Raw genomic sequence first — 24,768 nt, 5'->3', positions numbered from 1 at the left:
TATTCCACACTGAATTCTCAATAAGACCAAAACGTAAGGAGCTGTGTTGATTTAGACGGAAAATCTGCAGAAGCAAGAATTCTATTGCTTTCCTTCCAGAAATATGCTTGCTTAATTTACATGTTAAATTACTTCTTTGTATTTTTTCTTATTTAATTTTTAAAATAAATTTTATCAAGCAGTTACCACCTAAACCTACCACTAAATCATTCACTAAAATGACTTAGTTTTTAATTACACTAAACAAAATTTGCACCCATCTTTGAAAAGGATGCATAGGAAGTACTGGCCTGTCAGCCTCACCTTGTGTCCAGGAAAATCATGGGACAGATCCCCTTAGAAGCTGTGCTATGGTAGACAGCCAGCACAGCTTCACCAAGGGATAGTCCTGCCTGAACAATCCAGGGGTCTTCTATGATGGAGTGACTGCATCAGTGGAAGAGAAGAACTACAGATCTATCTGCACTTAGGTAAGGCCTTTGACACAGTCCCCACAACATCCTCCCCTCTGACCTGGAGAGACACAGATCTGATAATAAGGAAATACAAGATCATAAGAAACACTCGGACAAATGCTTAGTAGGGCCTGTTGTGAAAGGAAAAGGCTTAATAGTTTTAAACTAAGAAGGTAGATTCAGACTAGTTAAGAGTCAGATACTTTTTATGATGAGGGTGGCAAGACTCTGGAAGAGGTTTCCAAGCAACCTGATTTAGTTGAAGATGTCTGTGATCATCGCAGGAGGGTTGGACTAGATGACCTTTGAAGGTCCCTTCCAACCCAAACCATTCTGTGATTATAATTGAGGATCAACCAATATCAGAATTTGGATTTGGTTTGGGTTCTCTTTTTCAGGAAAATGTTATCTTCATAAGCTTCAAATGGAGAGGATATTTAATGTGCTGACTGCCTCTGCTGAAACCCAATAAAAGGCTCAGATTCCCATGGTAGACTATTCCAGTGCATAACAAAGTGAACAGCTGAAAAGAGAAAAAGAAGACTAAAATCAAAGAAGAAAAAGCAACTATCATGGGAAAATAAGAAGAATGTAAGACAATAGGAAACAATCAACCCTCCAAGTGCTTCTAATATACAATTCTCTTGTAACACCTGGGAGCCTTCAACCAACTGTAGCCATCTCAACACCCGCAGGTTCCACTGAATGTCTCAGCTTGTGTTCTCGCTAATTGTCTGAAAACTGTAGAATAATAACTACATAGATAGGGTTAGAGCTTTAACTGGATGAAACGTGTGACGGGAATTAGAGAATACAACTGAGGGATTCTCATGACCTGTGGTTCTCCCCCCTCTCTCTGACTACAACACATTGGAATTTTTCACTCTGAAAGAAGGACAGTATACACTGTCTAATTCCATAACCAAATAATTTTGTCTTAAGATGCCACTGTGGTTACCAAGTAGCAGTAATGTCATTCATCTGCCACATCGCTCACACGCCTCATGAACACATGGAAAGTGGTTAAGGTTATCAAAAATCTTGCAGTACTTATGTATTAAAAACACATATCAACGTATCTGTTCTCCTCGAGAATGAATCAATATGTTTTGAGAAATTTTAGGCTGTACAATAAAAGAAAAAAACAGCTCAGAAAAATATTTATATACTGACAAATTAAAACAAATAGATAGGTGAAAAAATCACCTAGGCATTCCTCAGGCAGTTATTTCCTGGAATACTGAGAATAACTAGGAAGGCAAAGCAAACCTCTAAATTAAACAAGGGTTACTAGGAATGCTCAAGATGCTGTCTATATCTAAAATATATAATCCCAGGTGGAAACAGAGCTCTAGTATTAGTCTAACTTTGGAATAAGTAAAACTAGAATTGTATCCACTGAAGGATAAGTGATGATTAAACATTTTGAAGCTTCATCAGGTAAAGAATAGGAATCCAAAGATTAGAAAAGATAGAAAGTAAATGATAACCTATCTAAGAAGCATTAAACTTTCAAAAGAAAGAATGGGTCTTTTGGACCAGGAAGAAGCAAACAAGGAACATAAAGGCAAACCTGAGATGCCAAATGGTCTCATACTGGTCTGCATCAGTTCAGACTAGACTTAACCCAGATGTGGTCCTTCAAGTTATTAAAATGTTGTCAAAATATGTTGAAGCCAACTAATTATCTGAATAGGAGAACAACTAGTTCTAGATGGGTTAAGAAAAGAATTGTTGAATGAAGTTGCTTCTAAAAAAATATCAGAAGTTTTTTAAAGTGGCATTTTAGAGGTCTAAAAAGTAATACAGGTATCAGGAATAACCCTGGAAATTATAATTCAAGAAGTCCTCTTTACTTTATCTAAAACCATTTAAAAACCATAAACCATTTTAGCTAAACCATTTAAAATTACCATAAGATGTAAACCACCTATTCTTACACAACTGTGCAGTTTGTGCTATAGAACATGTATGGAGATTAACCCTTCTAAGTGGATGTGTGCATTTGTGTGCTCACAGTAATAATTTCAAACCTGTAAGAACTCAGCAGCTCTTTTGTGAACTCCAGCAGTCCTTACCCATTTCAGCTGTGGCTGTCTGAACCACAGTTGTCTTCTTGATGTTCCTGTAATGAGAAAGGAATTTATTTTTCCCTATCTGGGCTGAGATAACAGCTTTGCCATACAGAGCTGACTATTCACAGAAACTTTTCATTTGTAAATGTAGCACACTCTGCTGTGGTATTCTAAATTTTCTATTTCTAAGCTGATTTTTGTGAACTTGTCAAATTGGAACTGCTTTCCGCTCTGCTAGTAAAACCACTCAGTTTTTTAGTTCATGCTCTTCTGCTTCTTAGCATAACTCTCTTTCTCTTAGGGTCTGTATGGCAGTTCCAATTAAATTGCACTACCCTAAATATTTTTTCTCACTCTTGAAATACGTTTTTGTTTTGTTTTTTTATTTCCAGCAGAGTAGTTATGAAAATGCTGAAGAAAAGTAAAAACTTGCTTGATTCTATTTAAAAAGGAGAGGCAACAACAACAGCCAAGAAAATCTACTAGATGGTTCTTTTAATAAATACATTAAAGTTTCTTTTATTTTTCTCCATTTTTAGCGACTAACATAACAAAAACTTTCAGACCATCAAACCAGTTTTCACAATCTGCCATAAATTCGCATTTCACAGAAATAATCCTGACAAGCACTAATAGATGAACGTTGTTGGTGCAATAATAAAACAATATAAGGCATATTTACACCATCCTTACATACAAAAAGAACACTGTACACACAAAAAAATCACAGATCCAGAACAAAGTAAATTCAATCCTTTAGACATTTTACGTTTATAGGCTTGGTATCAAACAAGTAATTCTCCAAGCAACAGGCAACCTCTTGCTTTTGTGTGATTCATTTGTAATATTGTGCTCATGCAAAATAGGTATTTGATTTATTGCATTAACATTGAGAGAATGTTGGGAATTAGTTCCAAAACCAGTTCAATTAAATTTTAAACCCTGTTTGTCTTCATCCTTAGCAAGTCTGAGTCATTTTTAATGGTGACATAAAATGAGGTGTTAACTGATGATTGAGATTTTTATTTGTTATGTTCCAAAATAATAATGAAGCTCAACAGACTGTGGTTAGAAAACCATCTTTCTTGACCATGCAATTTTTCTCTTTGCTATTATGAAGTGGTTTAGATGAGACACCTTTTGCATTTTTAAAGTTTCTATCTTTTTATATATATATATATTTAAAGAAAAACATGTACTATCCAACATCCACTGTTCACAGAAAGAAATAAGCAGCAGGAATAGCTCTGGTGGCAGAGCTGGCCAGGAGGAGGAGGAGGACATCAGTAAGAGGCAATGTAACAAACATCAAATGCCTCAGAGATATGTCAGGAAACAGTTGATTACTATAACCCATATTTCTGTAAGAGTTCAGACTGCCAGGGACGTTTGCGCTCTGGAAAGTAATCTGGAATGTGGATTTTTTTAAAATCTTGAATACATTTTCTCATTTCTTCCTCAATGCTCAGCTTCTCACACACCTTCTTTTTGGAAAGGTTTGTTTCTCTGGACTTGCTAATGAGCGTTTGAAAGAGTTCACTGTTCCTGCGCTTGTCTGGCGCTGGCATCCACTGCACCGGGGCCTTCTTCGATGGGCGATCCAATGTCAGAGTGTTTGGCTGGTGGGCTGTGGATGGCTGAGTGCTGGTGGCATTTTCTTGAGGGGTGCTCGCTTCCGAGTGGCTGTCACAGCTTGAGGTGGACAACTCATTACAGGAAGTCCCACTTTCACTGCCCTTGTCCAAAACTTTGTCGTGCTTCCTTTCTTCATGGTCTTGTTTGGGGGAAATGGTTCGCTGGGGGGGCCCTAATAAAAAGCAGGAGAGAAAAAGTATTGAGCAAGCACTGCTTTACACATCAAACTGATCAGGTACCATTTAGAAAAACACAATTCAGAGTCTCAGCTGGCAAAAGTTGGTCTCATTTCCTTGTAGGCAACAAAACTATACCCAACTGGTAAACAAATTCAGGGTCTGGCCCTCAAAATTCTCACTCCTAAAATGTTTACAGCAAGAATAACTTCACTGCCTGCCTCAGAATCCAGGTAATGAAGTGTGCGCGATGCTCACAAATTAGCTACACTGGAAATCCTTGCACACAAGTTTAAATGAACTAGTTTGCTATTACACTGCAAGAAGTTTATTGTGATAAGTTAGATTTGGTTGTATAAGGGAAATACTACAGTACAATTTGCAAGCTCTTCACTTGAACAAAAATATTCCAAAGACTTCGACTTAAATTTTTTTTGGAAGCTCTTAAATCACTTTTCCTGAACAGTCTACTGATACTGTGCTCTGAAGATGTCAAGTTTGCAGAAGCTCTAGACAGAAAAAGGAGTATTAAACCTAGGGTAACAGAGAGATCACTCACTGCCAACAGAGTCTTTAGGGTTTTGGGGTTTTTTATCGTATAATGATCTCGCTGCACTTCTTACTGTCAGTTGTTACCCAGACTTGGTGCAAGCTCAGATTCAGCTGTATACCTCCTGTTGCACAGGTTGGCAGGGAAAAGGAGGTTATGATGTTTTACAGAGGCACACTGCCATGGCAGGGGGAGCGGCCCACCAGCCTCTTGGCAGGCACTGCTCAGCAATTCACATGCATGAAAATCAGATCTAGACTCTTATTCCCTCCATATATAATTTTTGTTTTGAAGTCTTATGCAGAATATGAATGTGAAAAATAAGTGGTAGCCACTAAATCTGTACAAGCATTTTCAGTTTTGAAGACTTATTTGAAAACTCCAGCTGTGAAGTGAAATGATGCTATGCTGACATCATATAAACGTCACAATCTTAATTTAGGACACTATCTAAAGATGACAGAAATATCTATGGAGTTTAAGGAGTTTTGAAATGGACTAAAGTATTCACTAAAGGGAAAAAATTCAAAGATACCTAAGGATCTAAATGAAAACAGAGTGGGGATTTAGTGGCAGTTGTTTTTTTCCTACAAATCCTAAAGGCGTCCAAAGAGGTTGGGTATCTAAATATCTTATGAAAACTAGGCTATCCCTACAGTTTATCCAGACACCAGCAACAGTTTACTGCCATTGTCAGTACCAAAACTCAGAGTATGACAGTTCTACCTCAGGTCACTGGGACAGAGTTGCAAGATTTTTGATTCACTTAGCATTTTGTTGCTCAGAATTACAAATAAGAAATGCGATTAAAATTACAAAAAATGCAGAAGCAATATGAACATCCCAGTGGTCTTTTTGACAGTGCAGTTTTGTGACTCAAAGGAACCTAAGAAGATTGCAGTATTTTATATGAGACGGGGAAAAACAAAACAAAGCAACACACAAAGGAAAAGAAAGATTAGTCAAACAATAGCAGCATTCAACAACCTGCTTTTCTTTTGTTTTAGCCAGCATCCCAGGATGCTGTGTCCCATTTCTGTAGTCCATCTAGAGAAACCCATGAATAATCAAGAGCCAAAGAGAGACAACAATCCTACAGGGCTGTAGTTACATTATGTAGAGTGAAAAACAGAAGCAATTTTCTACTTCATTATATTCAACCCAAATATTTAACACATGGCTGCAGCGATTTCCCTCCTCCTTCTCTTTCATAAGTTTGATCACCTTCTTAAATAGATTTACATGCCTTCCTTCTATTGTTGTATCTAGCACTTCATTTCATACCTCAAACGATTATATGAATATGCTAAATTGAGAGTCAGCTGGCATTATCGAACTACTCTGGCTTTGCAGCATGCAATTATCAAACTGAGTCGTTAATCAGATAGTGATTTAAGTATTGTTACTCTGATTTTCAGTAACATGATTAACATCAATATCTAATCTAGTTTACAATCTCGGCTTCTTCAAATATAACAACACACTCTATGACTAAGAAACTAAAGCTTTTTGTTTGCAGTACTCAGTAGTCTTCAAATCTCTTTCCTGCCCATTTCTTTTGCTGCAACTTCATGTATCAAGATGTTATTTCTTGTTGGTTGCTTTGTACTTAGTTCTTTATTGGTACTCCTTGCTTCATGGGCTCAAACCTGCAATGTACTAAGGACCTATTTCAGAAAAGCACATTGAAATACACCTTCAAGAATATAAAAAAGATCCATTTCCTGCTATAAGATTATTCAGGAGCATGACAGTAGGCAGGTATTTAAATACTATTTTGAATCACAGCCCTGAGGTTCAGTATGAACCTTACAGCACTGAGTTCCGTATGCTCCACTGAATTGCCTAAATTCACAATGACTTGAATCGAAACACAAGTTTCTCCCACATCTCTCCTTTTAAAAATTAACAAATCCTCCCTCACAAAGAATTCTTTATATACCTATGCACTGCTTTCTCAGTAGTGTGTTATTAACAGAAGCAACAGTTCTGCTACAGGGGAGGTTTTCCTCACAGTGTTTTCTGCCTGCTGAAACCCAATAGAATTTTAAAATATATACAGAAGGATCTACAAAAGATTTGTGGAATTTTCAACACCAGGGATTATTGGATAAATTTAGCTACATTTCTAATTCAAAAAACATCTAGTTATTGCCCTTTTTGCTGCTACACTTTTCACTGTACCTCCTCAGCCATTCCAAGGTAACACCAAAGACATTCAGTAGTTCAGTCTACCTGAAACTACTTATTTTCCAGGAGTGCAGAATAGCTCTTAAAAACTCAGAGAATGTGTATTTCCTCCACTGTGCACATAGAATCATAGGATCATTTAGGTTGGAAAAGACCTTTAAGATCATCAAGTCTAATCCTAATCTGACACTGCCAAGTCCACACGTAACACTAAAAAAATCACTGACTTGCAACCTGTCTCTCCTGCTCCTGTCTGTTCCAGGACCTTCACCAGCTGCTGGTTCCCTAACTTGGAGAGGCTGAAGTGAGTCACTGCATCTCGGTCCTCTCCAACTCATTCTCCTCTGCAAAGATATGTCCTGTTGCCTTCTCCACTGCCCAGTTCTCCAAACAGCTCCCAGGGAGCACTTCTCCTCCAGGCAGTTCCAGTAGACACTTTTTCCTTTAATGGTCTTATCTGGCTGCATGTCTCATAGAAAATTAGAAAGTGAGCTAGCCCTTTACCTGGGCTTAGTCATCACCTCTGCTATGGTGGTATCATGGTTTAACCCCCACCAGCATCCAGGTACCACACAGCCACTTGCTCACTACCCCATGAGCAGGATCTGGGAGAGAACCTGAAAGGTAATAGCCAGAGAACTCATGGGATACAGGCAGTGCAATAGGGAAAGCAAAAGCTGTGCACACAAGCGAAGCAAAATAAGGAATTAATTCTCTGTTTCCCATTGGCAGGCAGATGTTCAGCCACCTCCAGGAAAGCAGGGCTCCATCACATGTAATGGTGACTTGGGAAGACAAATGCCATCATTTCCAATGCCCACCCACTTCCTCTTTCTTCCCAACACTTCATGTACTGAGCATGATCTCACATGGTCTGGGATATCCCTTTGGTCAGTTTGGGTCACCTGTCCTGGCTGTGTCTCCTCCCAGCCTGCCACACACTCCCAGTCCCCTCACCAGTGTGAAAAGCACAATTTTCTATTCTTTCATTATACTATGAAAAGCACAAAAGGCCTTGGCTCTGTGTAAGCCCTGCTCAGCAATAACAAAAACATGTTATCTACCCTGTGTTCACCACAAATCCAAAACACAGTTCAAGCCACTGAGAGGAAAATTAACTCTTCTCCAGCCAAAACCAGCACAGGAGGCTACTAGACTCCGAAGTCTAACAGACTTGAAAGAATAGCTCAAAGACATTTCTGTGATCAGGCAGGCATATTACATTTACTTTGTCTGTATTTACTCCTCATCTGTGTTGCTCTCTGTGCAGATTTTAGCCAACATTTCCTGAGACCCAACTAATAGAAGAATCACTCTCAATCGCTAGAAGATATGCATGGAAAATTATCTAGAAACTTATGAACTTAATTCTCTGAAGTGAAAACCTGCTTCTATCAGTTATGAAAACCAAAACAGAAACCAGAAGAAATTCTCTCAGACTTCCTGGTCAAACAGGAACTGAGCAACAGAGCTCCAGTCAGAGAAAGAACAGGCCAAAAACCACAGCAAATCATACAGTGGCCAGAAACTATTGATTGAAAATTGTAACCATGTAATTACATAAATTGTTGCAGATATTCCTAAAGTGCAGTCTGAATAACTATTTTAACCAGATTTTTTTAGCTCTATCTCCTGCATCTGAGAAAAATACCACACTGGAAAGATGAAAAGCATGAAATAATGATATTCTGCTTGTCTATATTTCAGTTTTTGTATACGCTTATTTTTTTAAATATTTGTACAGCAGTCTTAACACAAAAGAAGTCATATTCAAGCACTGTTACCACAGAAGGACTTTGCCAAGAGATAAGCACAGGATGGAGTGACAGGATGGCGCTGACTCCAGGCCTGGTGGAGGAAGATCTGGTTAGCACATCCTGGGTAATGCATCCAGGCAAGAATTCCTGCTGGGGCAAACTGTGTAAAGAAGCAACTTGTCATATGCATATCACATATGTGTATCAAAGATGACCCCAAGTTATGGGGCAGATGGTATTTCTGACCCCCAATAACCACTGAATCTCCCCTGCCAAATATGCCTCCGTGGATGCCTGGAGCTTGCACAGGAAGATAAGCCACCATGGTGGGAACTTGAGATAAGATAAAGGTGGTGTGCCTGTCCAGGTGTTACCTCAGACTGAGGGGCAGGCTAACAAGGCTGGGGGAGAAGGATGTATCACCAACAATGGGCAAAGAGAATGCAGAATTTGCAGGCCACAGGGCAAGCCAATTCAGCAATTATGTTGAAGTCAACTCCGACGGGGTAAAAGTTCTGGCAGGGGGAGATTGTGACTCAACTCATGGCCCACCAACCCAAAAGAAGAGAGACTGAGCATGGGACTAATTAGCATTAGAAGTGAGGAAATCAGTTAACCAATAGAATAAGAAAACTGTGTAGACAGTTTTTAACTACCTTGGGACCCTCTCCACCAAGAAGTCCAGGGTGAAGAAGGCCAACAGGATGATGCTGGATTTATGGGTGGTGACTGTCTTCTGCTTGATCTCTCTCCCCCCCCTCCACCGCCAGCCCCCCTTTTCTATTTATTTCTATCTCTCTACCTCACATTTACTGCCAAATAAAATCTGTATTATTGACTTTGGCATATGGACTCATGTGCATCTTAATTCGGGCAGAGGCATCTCTCATTGGATCTTAACATGCTTGTAGCTCAACTACATCCTGGGCTGCATCCAAAGCAGCGTGGGCAGCAGGGCCAGGCAGGGAATTGTGCCCCTCTGCTCTGCTGAGACCCCACCTGCAGTGCAGTGTCCAGCTCGGGGGCTCCCAGCACAGGAAAAACATGGACCTACAGGCACAAGTCCAGAGGAGGCCTCAAGGATGCTCAGAGGGATGAAGCACCTCTCCTAGGGAGTCAGGCTGAGAGAGTTAGGGTTGTTCAGCCTAGAGAACTGAAGGTTCTGGGGAGATCTTTTGCAGCCTTCCAGTCCTAAAGGGACTACAAGATAGATGAGGAGAGGCTTTTTAACAGGGCCTGTTGCATTTTGAAAAGGAATAATGATTTTAAACTAAAGAGGGTAAATTTAGGCTAGATATAACAAAGGAAGTTTTTGCAGTGAGGGTGATGAGGCATTGGAACAAGTTGCCCAGAGAGGTGATGGATGCCCCATCCCTGGAAACATTTAGGGGACTGGGACTGTTTAACATTTAAGCTGGATGGGACTCTGAGCAATTCAATGTAGCTGAAGATGTCCAACCTTCACTGCAGGATGGGGTTGGACTAGATGGCCTTTAAAGGTCCCTTTCAACCCAAATAATTCTTTCTCCTTTCTTTGGTCAAATACCTGGTTTCCTGTATGCACAGTGTCAGATGCATGAATTAATTTCCTCACTCAGCTACTTTATTCCTGCAGTGTCTCAAAGATAATTTTTTTTGTTTATAATTCGGTTTATTTTTATTGCAAAATGTAAAAAAGTTGTGAACATATGCATGGACTGCTGCAGTTAGCTATTTTAGTAACTACTGTGTTGAAATGAATAATGGGAAATCTTAGCTCTGGAGTACAATAGTTATAGCTGGACGCAAGACATGCAGATGAGTTGAAGCTGATATAAAAATGGTCATTTGGGAAAAAACCATAACCAACACTTTATATGTGTTCAGTATGCACCACCTCAATCAAGAAGGATGAAATCTGCTGAAAACATGCTATCTTTTACTGCTGTTTCAGAAAATGTGCATAAAAGAAGTGAACTGATTTGAGTTTTATGAATTCCCTTGCTAGCACTATAAAATAAAGCCTGTTTGTTGATTTAAGTAAAAACCTAAACCAATTAAAAAATCAAACCAACAAACCCAAAATCTTGAGTCTTCCTGTGATGTAGTTTTAGTAAAAAAAAGTTCTTGAGGGTATTTTATCTTCACACTTTCCTGTTTCTTCAAATGTACTTAAAAACCCTAACTCAGCTCTACTTGATACAGTCTATTGAATTAATTAAATAATCCAATTAATTAAATCAGTTCATTTGAAATGACATAGCCATAAACAAAACTAACTTCTGCATAAGCAATACATGTTTTGTAAATATGTTATATTTATTGAGAATTTCAACAAACATCTTTAAGAACATTTTTTCTTTCAAGAGTATCTTCTAAAAATTGCAGCAAAATTGTTATCAAAATAATGATGTAAAATACTGAAACAGTAAATAAATTTCATGTTTCTAGTAGATTTAATAAAAAATGAAAATAGGAGGGCAACAGGGTTTTAAACTGACAGTATATTGGGTGGTTCAGGAACATAATAGCAATGAGAACAAAAGTTATTTTTATTTTTATCTGCAGAAGAAATAATATCTAATTCAACAATATTATTTGCAGTTTGCTTCATAGTTTTTGCAGTATGTGAGTTGTACATGACTTTGCTTAAAATGTGATTTTTTCCACATTAGGAAAGGAAATTTCACATAAGGAAAAGTCCTTATTTTTAGAGGCTACACAGGACCTTTAGTCTGGAACACAGATATGTTAAACTCCTGAATGAATTTCTCCTCCACCTCTTGTCTCAAAATTACCTTATAGACAGAGTGAATGTAAGATGAAACCTATTGTGTTTTATGATTTAATCTTTAGAATCTAAATAAAATTAACTGTAATTAATACACAATTACAGAAAAGAATACTCATCTAATCTCACATTGATGACTAACTCATCTAATATACCTAGGTTTTTATTACCTTCCACCAAGACTGGAAGTATTACACTAAACTGAAATCTTAGAGAGAAGTCACCCATGAAATCTGATGACAGATTATGGCTACTGTGGGAACACTTTCATTACCATAAGTTTGAGTACTTAATATCACACTTCAATGGTAAATGATTATCTTTTATGTCTAATTTCACTTTATTTATAAAAAAGATTACTTTTAAGAGCTCTGAAAGGACAGCTCTAAACCCCTGACATTTTCAGTGGCATATTAATAGTATTTCCAGTTTTAGAAGAAAATCCTGTTCTTAAGAGCTCAGCTCAACACATTAATTCACTTCGAGACCTGCACAGGACTCTGCTGGACTCTTACCACTTGATCTGTAGGTTAAAACTGTACCTTTATGGCTGGCAAATTTACAAGGGGTGTTTCCTGACTACTGCACTCTGTCCTGTTTATCAAAAATCAAAGCTAAATCCACTCCTTGGACCTAGCAGTAAGAGTTTATGCAGGTTTAAGTCCATTCAGTTTGTCAAGAAAACTCCACTACTGAGTTTAGTTATCACAATTTACATCTCACTCAGTTCTGGGGGTCAAGGGATGAGGGGAGAAGGAAGGCCATGTCCCATTGAAAGTCTATTTTAAGGCAAATATGCAGGCCTACACATGAATTAAGTCGTGTGCAGTCCTCAGCTGTCCCTCTGGCCATGGATGAACTTCATCCATTATGAACATAAAAAACAAACAATGCTAAAAACTGAATATACATTGTGAGAAATATCTAAATGCTCTTGACAAGCTCTGCTCTAGACAGCTTGCACTTATGGGAAAAATTGAAGAGCTCAGCATAGAAATTTCCATGAAATAAAACTCTGTGAAGTAGTCCTTATGCTGTGTGGCATCAAATTGCTTCAAGTAAAAAAGCATTCAGTTTCCAAATTGGGTTTCATCTAGTACAAAATTCCAAACCACTTCTTAAATTAAAGGCTTGATCCAAAGAATGCTTAGTACATAAGAGCAAAGTAATTTTGAGAAAGGAGGATTGAAATTTAGCCTTTCCTATTTTCTTCCTCCTTTGAGATGAGTGACACATTGCTATGGAAAGTCAAATGCTCACCCTTTCACATTTTTTGACCCAACTGGGTCTTGACAATATTCAATGCAAAGTAGAATAGCTTCAAAAATCCTGAAAATAATGTCCCTTTCACTTTCAATTACTTCAGGGTAAAGTATTCATTTTGAAGAAGCAAGTTGACTTCCCTCAGGCATAAGGGAGAATTAGTATCTGTAAGGCTTTGACTTATTACTGTGCTAAGTTCTGAACTCTTGGGTAAAAGGCCAGTGCTGTTGACATATCAACTTCAGCACTTGGAGCAGAACCTGAATTTTATGTGATTTAGGAAAGGCAAGCATGCTGGCCTGCAAATGAGACTGCCCCAGAGAGGCTTGTGAATCTCAGCAGGGCCTCTCTGACATGAAGAATAGCACTTAGGTTACTCATACTTAATCAAAACAGTTTTGTAAACATGCCCTATGTTCTGGAAAAACTTCAAATTCATATCTACAGGGCATGTAAATTGGTTTGGCCTCACTAATAAGATGATTCTTAGCTGTGAGTCCAAAACTGCAAAAAATTTAAAGAAAGTTTTAGACATAACTGTTGATCACATTTAAATCAAAGACAACACACTCTGTGATCTTAAGTTAAACAAAATTTATTAAAAAAAAAAGGTGGTTCATTCTAGTGTGAATGAAAAAAAGACCTTATCAGAAAAACAATTTAACAGAGAAAAGAAGGTGAAAAAATACTGTCTCTTCTTGAAGAAAAAAAAAAGAATTATTAGTATAACTTTTCTGTACTTTGCTCAGAAAGCATATTTTTATTGGCGTCCCTAGACAATTCATCTTTAGATGAAATGATGCAAAATTACTGCAGATAAAACTTTAGTCCAAATGTTTGAGCAAAAGCATATGAATATTATGTTCTAAAGAATACTTCACCATAGACTTAATTATAAATTTTGATAGAATACAGAACCCATAATAATAAACTAAAGAAATTATGAGAAAATTACAAAGAAATCATGATGATTATAAGAGATGAAGGCAAAATATACTCCTTGATTACATGGAACTGCTTTACTACATTCAGAATTTAATAGGACATGCAAATTATCCCACAATATTTTCTGTCCTCTACAAGCCCATGATGCATCTCACATGCCTTGATTTCAACACAGAATTACAAAGTGTGAACTGTATACCAAGACTTCTTGGTAATGTTTCAGAATACTAAGATTTTTAGGAGTGTTTATTTTCTATTTCATGGATATTTCAAGAGGAAGAATATGTCTGTGATTGCACTCTTGATGAAGCCTCTTATTTAAATCTCCTTACCTGCCAGGGAAAGATAAAAGACACTGTGTAGCGACAGCATCTGTACTGGGCATAGCTCCCACAGGGGAAATTACCCTTTAATAGTGTTAAGCTTGATGGTGTGTGAATGGTTATGTGGTACTTGAAGTGAATGAACCAATTCATCTTTCAGATTAGGGCCACATGCCTGTAAGTGATAAGTGCTTTGTCTCAAAAGAAAAGAAAAAAGACCACAACAACATAAAAATATTTTACTGTCACATTTACTACCACCTGATGTTAAACTAACTTCTAGAAAGGGTGCAGTAGAATGAGTGAAATAAATCAATGAGGAAAATTTCTTTGCTTCTTTCCAGTTAAGCTGCATTTAAAATATTATCATTATTCATGACATAGAAAGACTAATTAATATATAGAGAGGGAACTATTTTTGTTATATGGAATGACAGAATAATAAATAATAAGTCCTCTGTGTCCAGCTTGTGTCAGATATTTCACCTGAATCTTGTTTTGAACAAATAACCAACCCACATTCTTCCATTTGTTACTTTTTCAGCTCAGTTTTGTGCTAGCCCAAACAGTACTTAAATAGGAGAGAGATGGAAATTCTGACATAGGCAATTTGTTGCATTCCAGTAAAACCAATGAAGAGACCACAGTTTTTTATTAAATACATTAATCTGAAAATTCTGAAGTCATTCTGCAAAGTGTCTTTTCTAGGCAGATAAGCTAAAGATGACAGGAAAGACCACTGGTTTTCATATCCAACTGCAGAGTCCAATATTGAAGACGGTATTTTTATTTGTGAAGTTAGAGATGGCTATGACATTAATGCACTGCAGGACATACAAGAAGAAAATGAAAAGCTTGGAACAGGAAAGTTTGGGATAGATAAGACAAGCTGAATCAGTAGCAAAGGATTCAAAGTCAGGAAACCACCAATACTGCCAATATCAACCCAGCAAGTATTATATGTGACAGATTTAACCATTTCTGAATTATATCACTAGGTCAATATTTTGCAGCCAAAGATGTCAAACCTCCTGTTTACCCTTGAAGAAAGCACTGTTTAGCAAACAGATTGCAAAATCATTTGCAAAATTAAAAAAGTCTATCCCAGCTAAAGGAATATTGCAAAGTCACCTGCCAATTTCCTAGCAGGCAACACAAACTTCCAGAGTCAACCAGATGGTTCACATTTTCCATGTTACGTTCTGGGTAAATCATCACATTCTTCAGTGGTGGTCATATGCTATATCACTCTCCATTAACAGCAGAGCAATAGCAATAAAATACAAATATTATACTAGCAGCAGTATGGCTGAGTGATTTGGCTATTTTAGAATGAAAGTAATTTGATATAAAAGTATTTGACGTGTAGAACGGTTGATTTTTTTTTTCTCTCCACCTATAAAAATAGTTTTCCCTTTCCCAAAATCTGAAAATGTAGGTACTTAAAATAATTTTGATGCTTGAAGGAGAATCTCAGAAATGAATGCATTGGTATACATGACAAATGAATACAGCTTTTATAAAAAGCATGCTTCTTTCATAACTTTTCTTGTTACAGTGAATAGGCCCAATTGCTTTATTTCAGTAACATCTTGGCAACATCTGGCAGATGTGCTTGTCATTCATTTACAAACTGTAGTCGGTTAATGTTCAGCTCTGAACTTGTATTTTTTTGACTCATTATTTTTGACTGGTTTTCAGTTAAGAACTAAAATATTTTTTTCTGACCATGAGCAATGCTTATTAGTTACCTTTTAGATGCAGTATTTTCCCTAAAACAAATAGCTAATTGATATTAAATGCCACCAAATTATAAATTTGGCCTTTGAAAGTCAGTAGGACTTACCTAGTGATACTCTCAAAACACCACAAAAAGGAGTTAGGGGAATGATCAAAGGCAGGATATTTGATTGTGTTGCTCTTGTAAATTCCCTTAAGACTTTGGAGCTTCTTTCCTTAACTAGTGCTGGGAGTAAGTTTACTTTGTTAATGCCGATCACTGGGAGAGTTCCATGACACAGACTCATCTTCCAGCTTCTATTTTAGCCCTTGCAGCTAAAAGCAGAGGTAACTTCTTTTTCTTTCAACACCTAGGATACTGGAGAGTACCAGAGAATCTCAGTGGCAAGAATGCTCAGTGTTTTTAAGCTGCTCTTTCATAACCATTTTCTTCACCTCAGATGCAGGCTTGAGTTACAAAAAGGAAAAAAATTGATTAAAAGCTGACAGCATACTTGCAAAAGCTCTTAAAGGGCAGAAGTGATAAAAAGAAAGACAATCACTCCACATTACAGAAACATGTCCCAAATGCATCTCCCTCCCATGACTCACAGGACAAACTATAAATGACTGCTTAACCTGTGGGTTTAGGTTCTCAGTTCTATTTCCTATTCTATTTGGTATCCTCAGATAACATTCAGAGAAAGTACTGTTGAGCTGGGGGGGGATACTGACTTCTATATCCCTGTTTATCCCTGATACAGGCCCCCATTCCCTGGAGGTCCCTCTGAGATTGCCCACTGTTATCATTCCCCTTTCTCACCTTCCCCTTTCTTTTAAGAACATATTTATCTGCTAGTCAATCAGGCATTTCAGTCTGTAGTCAACCACATTACTGGCTGCTGCATTCTGCTTTGTAAATATTAATATTGGTTGGGCATCTGCTCAAGTGTGAAATAGTCTTTTAGCCACCAGGTCTGTGTTTGGCAAAGCCCTTATCAGACTTCTAAGCAATGTGAAGCTCAATCTCTTTCCACTCAAATAAGCAACACTCTTCTTTGAGCCACTCACATTTCTTTTTTCCTAAATTCATTTTAAATTCTCAGTTGTCAGATGTGGCTCCCTATGTGGCCATATAAATGTTTGTGCCAGAACAACAGGCACTGGAGGGAGGATGGGCAAGTGCATTGATGGGAAAGGACTGTACCTCTCAGTGATGGCTTACAGCAATGTGAAATATGCATGAAGCAATTACTCCCCTTCTTCTCTCACACACACGTTAAATATATTGAGTTTATAATGCCCCCAACAAATACAGTTTACTTTCAACAAAACTATAGGTGGAATGTAAAAAATGCCATCTCAAATAAGGTCTAGCAGTCAGAAACATATTTCAGTGGAACTTCAGGGATTCAGTCTCAGTCAAAATCACTGCTTCTCTTAGAGGGTACAGCATGAAGTAAAGCAGAGGGAGACTGACCAACACAAAGTTTCAGAAATGTTTGCTTCGACAGTTTCTTTGTAGGAAAGTTTATTCATAAATTATTGGCACAAACTCTCCTCTTTGGGGATGGTCAGTGGCCTCAGATACTTTGTTCTAACAGCATGAGCAAGAGGAGAAAAAAAAAACAATAAAAAAGACAGGATCAAGCATCATGTTTGTGGCTTGTTTCCCCATTCAATTTCAGATACTACACTAGCACTTTTCCTTGATAATTTTTATTTCTGTTTTTCTGAGTATCATCTCCCATAACTTTTCTGTGTCAATTACACTGTCAGTTGCTTTAAAAAATAGGAAATCTTAATTTCTTCCTTCCAGCTCTTTCAATTTTCTTTTTTGTCTTTCCTTCTGGCATGCAAAATAAATTAATGTGATTTCAGAGAATGTGTGTAAGACATGACAATAGGAATTGTCATAATATCATGCACTGGCTTTGGCTTTAAAAAAAGCCATATGTTAAAGAATTATTTCAGACTTCAGCCACCTTGGTGGCTGAAACAGAATGATAATAGGCAGTAATCAAGTGCAAAACAATGGGAAATGCACTCAGTAATGTTTGGTTACCAAGAACTAGTAGTGAATATATGAACTGGGGAAAAATCCACAGTGAATTAATTACCCTAAGGGTTGAAGCATTAACACCAAAGCAATTCAGAATATACTCAAAATCATATTTATATAGGTTATGCCCTTCCTTGCTGGTCCCCAGGATAACAGAAAGCTCTCAACCTGCAAGAATTCTGTGAAAAGACCAGAAATGTTTGCTGAAAGCTTTCCTTAAGTAACAGTTCTGGTCATCAGTGATGTCCTTCTCACTTCAATGTATGCAGCATGAAGCATATTTGAGACTTACATTTCAACTATAGCAGTGCCATTCACCTATCTTATCATTCAGATCTGGTACATGAAAAACTATAAAGTAACACAAAACTATGCATGTGGGGCATTCCATCCTAAACCATGTAAACACATGCCAATAATAACAACTCCCTATTTTAGATGCAAATTCCAAGATCACCCTAATGGAATAATTCAAAACATTCGTTTAAAGCTACTGAAAATATGAATATACATGCAGAAAACTAAAATGATTTACGATATATTTTTAAGTAAAAAAAAAACTACTCAATATGTAAGGGAGAACAAATTCACTTTGCACAGAACACCTCATTTTTCCTCTGCTAAAAGCAGAATAGTTTGTAAATCAGTTGTATGTCCAAGTATTATATATGCATATGAACGAAGTATTCTGACTATATAACATAAGCCCACAAACAGATAAAAAACCCTGGAGGCTGAGTTCATCAAATGAATTCTTCTTGGGAAGCAGTGAAATAACACAGCCAAGCAATCTGAATCTGTTTGTGATGACAATTGAGGTGGTACTTCTTTCCTGTCACCATCCAGACAAAAAACCACAAAAAAAGAGCAGTGTATGTGCCTTAGGACTGGCAGGGGAGAACAATGGAACTTCAGTGACTCAGATTTCCAAGTGCAATCTGTACAGTGATGTATCAGGGAAAGGGATATTGTGCCCTGCTCATTTTTAGTATTCCCCAGAAAGGAACCCAGGATAAAAATACTCCTCTCTTGCTATATTCACTGGCCTCAGTCTTCCTGTAGTGTAATATTTTGCTTCCTACATACTTGTTTTTCCTCTATTTTGATTCCCTTATAAGCTAAAATAATTTAACCAAGCTTTACCAATGGTAGTGTATCTTTCCTAAATTCAAGGCAGTTACCTTGAACAAATTGGTTTTCTTGCCTGAAAATGTAATTTTCTTTTGCTTTTCAATGTCAATATTAAAGTTAGGGTTCTTCTGTCTCACTTCCCAAGTTTCTCCACCTGTAAAATGTAAGTTGTCCCTTCTGTATAAAGCTTCAAGACCTGCTGCTGAAAATAATAAATGACAACTGGATACTAATAATGTATTAGATTAAATGGTGCTGGTTTCTTACAAAATAAATTCCAAATTTATTTTGGGGTTATAGATTAAAGTACAGCTGGACCAAGAGAAATTAAAATCCAAACCATGAACTAGGTAACAGTTTTATCTCACCTGACTGTAGAAGATGTCCCTCTTTTATCTTCTTACTACTATTTCTGGTCTGCTAATGTGTGTGGTATGTCATAGTATTACTGTGTATTCACAAATTTAGGAGAGCAAAGGAAGTCAAAATCTTTAGTAGAAAAGATTAATGGTAGCCCAGGTATTACAAGTTTAGTCCTCCAGGATGCTTCTGATTGATTTTGTCTGATTTTCACTCTACAGTCAAAAGTTTATTAAATCCTCCCTTCCATTTTTTTTTAAATTAGACTTAAAAATTGTAAACAAATGTTGATAAAAGGAAGAAAAATATGCTGATATAGAGTCTTACATTCTTCTCACAAGATACTGTAACTTGCACATTTCAGCTCTAGCTTTTGTGTTATGCTTAGTGTGCACAAAGGGCAGAGCTTTAGAGCTGCCTGTGTTCCAAGCAAGGTCACAGATGGGAGATTTGCACTGGCACAGACTTGTAGTGACAGAAGGAAAACTCTGATATATCCTTTTATTTCCCCACGCTCAAGCTTCAGGGATCCACAAGTGGGAATGGTGCCTGCACTATGGTGGTAATCCATTGCTCTAGTTGGGTGTGGCTTTGCTAATTATACTAACATGAATTAAGAGGCACAATCTTGGCTATAAGTTCTATTTCTTTAGTGAAAGACTTTAAACTGGATTTTATGAACAAGTTATGAAGTGCTTTCTGACACAAATACCACCAGCTGTTCCTTGTATTAGAACAAAGACCATTCTTCACAGAAACTTAATACCTTTTTGACTGTACTTTTCAACCTACTGTCAATGATATAATTTATATTTTACACTCCTCAGCAGATGTTCATAATAAGAAAACAGAAAACACAGGGTTTTTTTTTATTATCTAATCATAGTTGAGTTATTACATTTTTAAAAATATATTGGGGTCAAGAGGACAGTTGTTTCTTCTCTTGCTTAGGGTGGGTTTTGACTTCTGTCTTTTGTTTTAAGATATGTTTTCTTTCTTTCCAGTAAGTGAAATGCTTGTATTTTTTAAAAATAATGTAAAATAAATGAAGAAATCCATATAAGTTAAAAGAAAAAAGTAATCAAAGCTTTTAATAACTTTACACACTTTTGAAAATCACGTTTGTCTTCTTAAAACTACCTTTCTTCTACTAAGAAAAAAAAATTAAATTTATGTACTTAAAATACTTTAATTTTTGATGAAACATTTTTTCACTGAAAAAATATTAGTGTTTTGTGAACACAACTAGTGCTTTAAATATATTTTCCACACCTTACATCACTCTACAGTAGTCTGTGACACAACTAAAACAATTATTCCACAGATCACTTTTATGATATTTGTCTGAAGTTATTTCAATGTCTTCATATGAAAGAATAGAAGGCAGAAAGGGAAAAAAAAATTGAAGTAATTGTAATGTGCATGATAAAGCCAGTTAGAATAAGTGCATCTCTCGATTATGCAGCATCTGTAGTTAATACAGATGCAGTACTAGAAGTACAGATACAGAAATACATTTCTGCTAATGGCAAAATATTATATAATATATCCATACAACAAAAAAATGACTCTTATTTCCTCAGCAGGTAGAGGCAGCCAGTATTTCACAATCATCACCTCCTTTGCTTCCTACTGCTATTGTTGCACTCAGTAATGAGATATTCAGTTCTGCTATTCATATGGTCGCCTTTCTTATAGCACGGCTCAGATTCTGAACACAGTTACACTGCTGTGAATCCAGGTGCATGCCAGCAGTGTTGGTGAAGGTGCTCTGGTCTTCATCATGCTCACACATAAGACGACAAGTCAGGTTCTGTTGTCTCTTTTATTCCTCTACATTAACCTGAATATGTTGCAGGACAGACATACTCCTACATTCAGCAATGCCACAGCTGGACCTGGAGGTTCTCAGCTCCCCTTTAGCATCTGCTAAAACCTCTTGGTTTCCAAAAACTTGGAAATGTTTTCATGGCCATCATCAGAAAACTCTGTTAGGTTTATGTTCTGTACTGGAACTATTGATTCCCTTGCATTCCATTTTTTATAGTTTCTTTATTTAGATATGTTTTTTAAAACATAGCTGTTAGAAAAGGATTCATCATTTTTAGATGATGAATTATTTTCTGCTTTGTAGAACAACCTCAGTAGGCAGTCCAGGCACAGACATATGCTGACAGCTAAAAGCCTGGAAACTGCTAGAGATTGCAAATGTTTCCAGAATGAAGTGATAGCTGAGTTGAGTTTCTTAGGATGACATGCTGCACTTAGCTATCTAAGTTCAACCACATATGCCTAAATCTTCTCTTCTTGATGTGGATTTCAGTTTTACCTTAGCTGGAATACAGCTTAGAGATATTTGCCACTCTCCTGTCATGTAAGCAATGAAAAATTTCAAGTTTTATCCTCCTCATGTTTCTTTGATAAAGACTTTACTAAGCACATCAAGCATTTCAGTTTAATGATAAAGTACAAGCAAAAGCTTACGGCTGGGAAGTGAATGGGTGAAAGAGGTTTGCAAATGGTATTTGCAGTATCCGACCTGAGACAGAGCTAACAAAAATAGCACTGGGTGAAATCCACACAGAAATCCTTCTTTAACCAGTACATAAGTGTCCACAAGAGTGTGCCATGCTTCTTTTTCTGCCCTGCCTGCCACTGCAGGTTCCTCATGTCACTGGGGGCGCCTGCCCAATGCTGTTTCAATGAACATCCATGCAGGAGAATGGGCGCCTGCTTCCTGCAAAGATGTCCACGAGAGTGGTGGGGCCAGACATCCTGCTCATGTTTACACATGGCTCAATGTGTCAGGACAGCATCACCCAGGGCAAGAGCCCTCAGGGAAGGGATGGGAGGTGACACTCTCTAGGGAGAAGCATCCATGCTGACCTTCAAGACAAGCTGCAAACCTGCTTCCCACTCCCTTCTGCTCAGGGACACAAGCTAGACCACCATGTCAGTTATACTTATTGTTTTTATTTGAGTGTTTTTTCAGAAATAAATTAAACTCTTGCTTGTATCAAGGGACACCCTGAGAATGGGTTCAATTTATAGAGAAGCAAGTATTGTCTGATGTGCATGGCTTCAAACGAAAGAAACAGTGATAGTCACTGAATGGCAGTCTGCAGCATTAAACCTGCCCCCTCTGTGAGCAGCATGTCTTTTCAGGATTAACAATTTATGAAGTTAATGCACATGTAAGTATGCAGCTGTTGTTTTCTATTTTTAATATCCAAAAAGAAAATGTCACCAAGTAAAGGAGAAAAAAGCTGTTTCTCAGTTGGGACTGTACAGAAAACAGTGGCAGAGTTATTCTCTGTGCTGTAAAATGGTACTAACCAATTTTATCATGGAACTTAAAAATACCAGATAGACCAAAAAATTTAAACTCTCTTTACTTTGCTTTTAGGTTATTATTGAAGTGTTCTTTGAAAGAACTTATTTTAACTTGGATTGTAAAATGATTCCTAATCTATGTGTAGCTTTGTATAAACAAGCATTAAAAAAAACTTACTTGAGATATTTCACTATTTAATTGCATTTTCTTTCTGTTTTACACAAGACTTAATACAAACAATCCCTTACTTTTCTGGGCATTTATGTATGAAGAATCTGTAAGTGCTTTGCAAAACTACATACATGAAGGAAAAACGTTCAGTGTTTAAATGCAGTAGTCCTCTGAGGAGGTTTATATGTAAACGTGCATTTTTCTGCTTGTCACCAGTTTCTTGGACTTTGGTAATGGATGTGCTATAAATACTTTGATAGGAATAGAATCTGCAGCTGCATGGAAAGATGAATTTTGAGCAATAAATATTTTGCTAGGATATCAGTACAATTTCTCACTCATTTGAAAAGTATTGTGAAACTTGTGCAGTAAAGATCTGAAAAAAGCCAGACAAGAAGAGAACTTATACAGGAATAAAAAGGTGGCCACAGATTTGACTACATGGGAGGTGAAGATGAAAATTTAATTGCTGAACTAGAGAAAAGTGGGTTCTTTTCTTCAGAATCATACTTGAGATGAGTCTAATTTAATAACTGAAGTAATGACCTTCACAAAGAAGCATGCTGCAGAAATGTGGCAACACAAAGTTGTAAGATATTACACAGGAAAAATCATACTGAAAATGATGCTGAAGATCTAAATAATAGAAACAGGATGAAAGGTAATGCTAAAAAATGCATCTTGGAAATTATCAACAAGAATTTCTTCTTTAAGCATCTGAGTGGAAAGAAAAGGAGAGCAAAGAATAGGCTGTACTAATTGATCATAGCTCCTCTGAACAAAGTAATACAGTCATTAAAGAAGCAGTTGTATGCAATTCCAGAACATAACAAGTGAGGAATACCCAGAAGGAAAAACTGTACTGCTCTGCAAGGTACAGGTAAGACCTGACCTAGAATACTGTGCTTAATTATGGCTTCTCATACTTTTGAAAGACAATTCAAATTAAAGAAAGTGCTTCTAGCTTTTTTCCTCTTTTTTTTTCATACTTTTTTTTTTATTTGAAAGCTCAAAAGAAGAAAAAGCAATGCAAACAGAAATTACAGTATTTGTACAAAAATAGGTTTATTTTAACCAATTGTGAGTTCAGAAGCTTTCCAACAAGCTAGAACAACAAGGTTTTGCAGTTTGGTAAGTTTATACACATGTGGTTGCTTGAGATAGTACATATTCAGAAAATTGGGAATTGCCTTCCAGCCACATCTATGATGAGATCCCCAAATTAGCTACAGCTTTGGGTTGGATCTGCATAGATAATTTTCTTATAGGTACTTCTCAAAATCTTTTGTTAAATTAAGGTGAAAGAAAAGAACAAAATCAAAACCAGGTTTTCCTTAAATTGCTTGTGTTGTGGGCTGACAGATTTTCTCTCTGGGAGTTGCACACTTAGAGCTTTGCAGCTCAAACCCACTCAGTACACCAGTGAGGGCACCAGGCAGAATTTATCTTACCCCCCCTTGCCTAACCTACATTGCCTACAGTGCAATGCACCAGCTTGTAGAAAAATGAATGGAACCTGCTTTCTGTCATGACTCACAATGAAGCTGGTCAGTTATACAAAACCCAAAATTTTATAAATTCTGCAATTTGCCCAGAAAATACAAACAAAAGCCCCCTACTGAGCAGGTCCTCCCAGGAATGTGTTCTACAGCTGGAAGTAGCACATGCATTGTATACATGGTGCTACAAACATGGTGATTAACAGCCAAGCTCTCACCAGAGCATGTGGAATCAAGACACTGTGCCATTCTGACAAGACAGGGCTGCCAAATATTTTGGATGCAGATGAGACTAATAATCCAAACAAAAAAAATATTGCGCAGACTTTATACTGGTAGGAGACAGGATGAGA

General features: G+C 37.2%; 1 protein-coding gene across 1 annotated transcript in view; it reads right to left on the bottom strand.

Moving 5' to 3' along the window:
* Positions 1 to 3,008: 3,008 nt before the first annotated feature.
* The window catches only part of KCTD8 (potassium channel tetramerization domain containing 8), a 92,092-nt gene continuing 70,332 nt past the window's right edge, over positions 3,009 to 24,768 (bottom strand). The window contains exon 2 of the mRNA XM_066548472.1: positions 3,009 to 4,337. Coding sequence (XP_066404569.1) covers positions 3,877 to 4,337 — 461 coding nt within the window. The 3' untranslated portion in view covers positions 3,009 to 3,876. The remainder of the gene's footprint in view (positions 4,338 to 24,768) is intronic.

Source organism: Molothrus aeneus, chromosome 4 (assembly GCF_037042795.1).
Source record: "Molothrus aeneus isolate 106 chromosome 4, BPBGC_Maene_1.0, whole genome shotgun sequence".
In the NCBI taxonomy this organism is placed as follows: domain Eukaryota; kingdom Metazoa; phylum Chordata; class Aves; order Passeriformes; family Icteridae; genus Molothrus; species Molothrus aeneus.
Note: the sequence above shows the minus strand (reverse complement) of the source record. Positions and strands in the feature narration are given on the sequence as shown.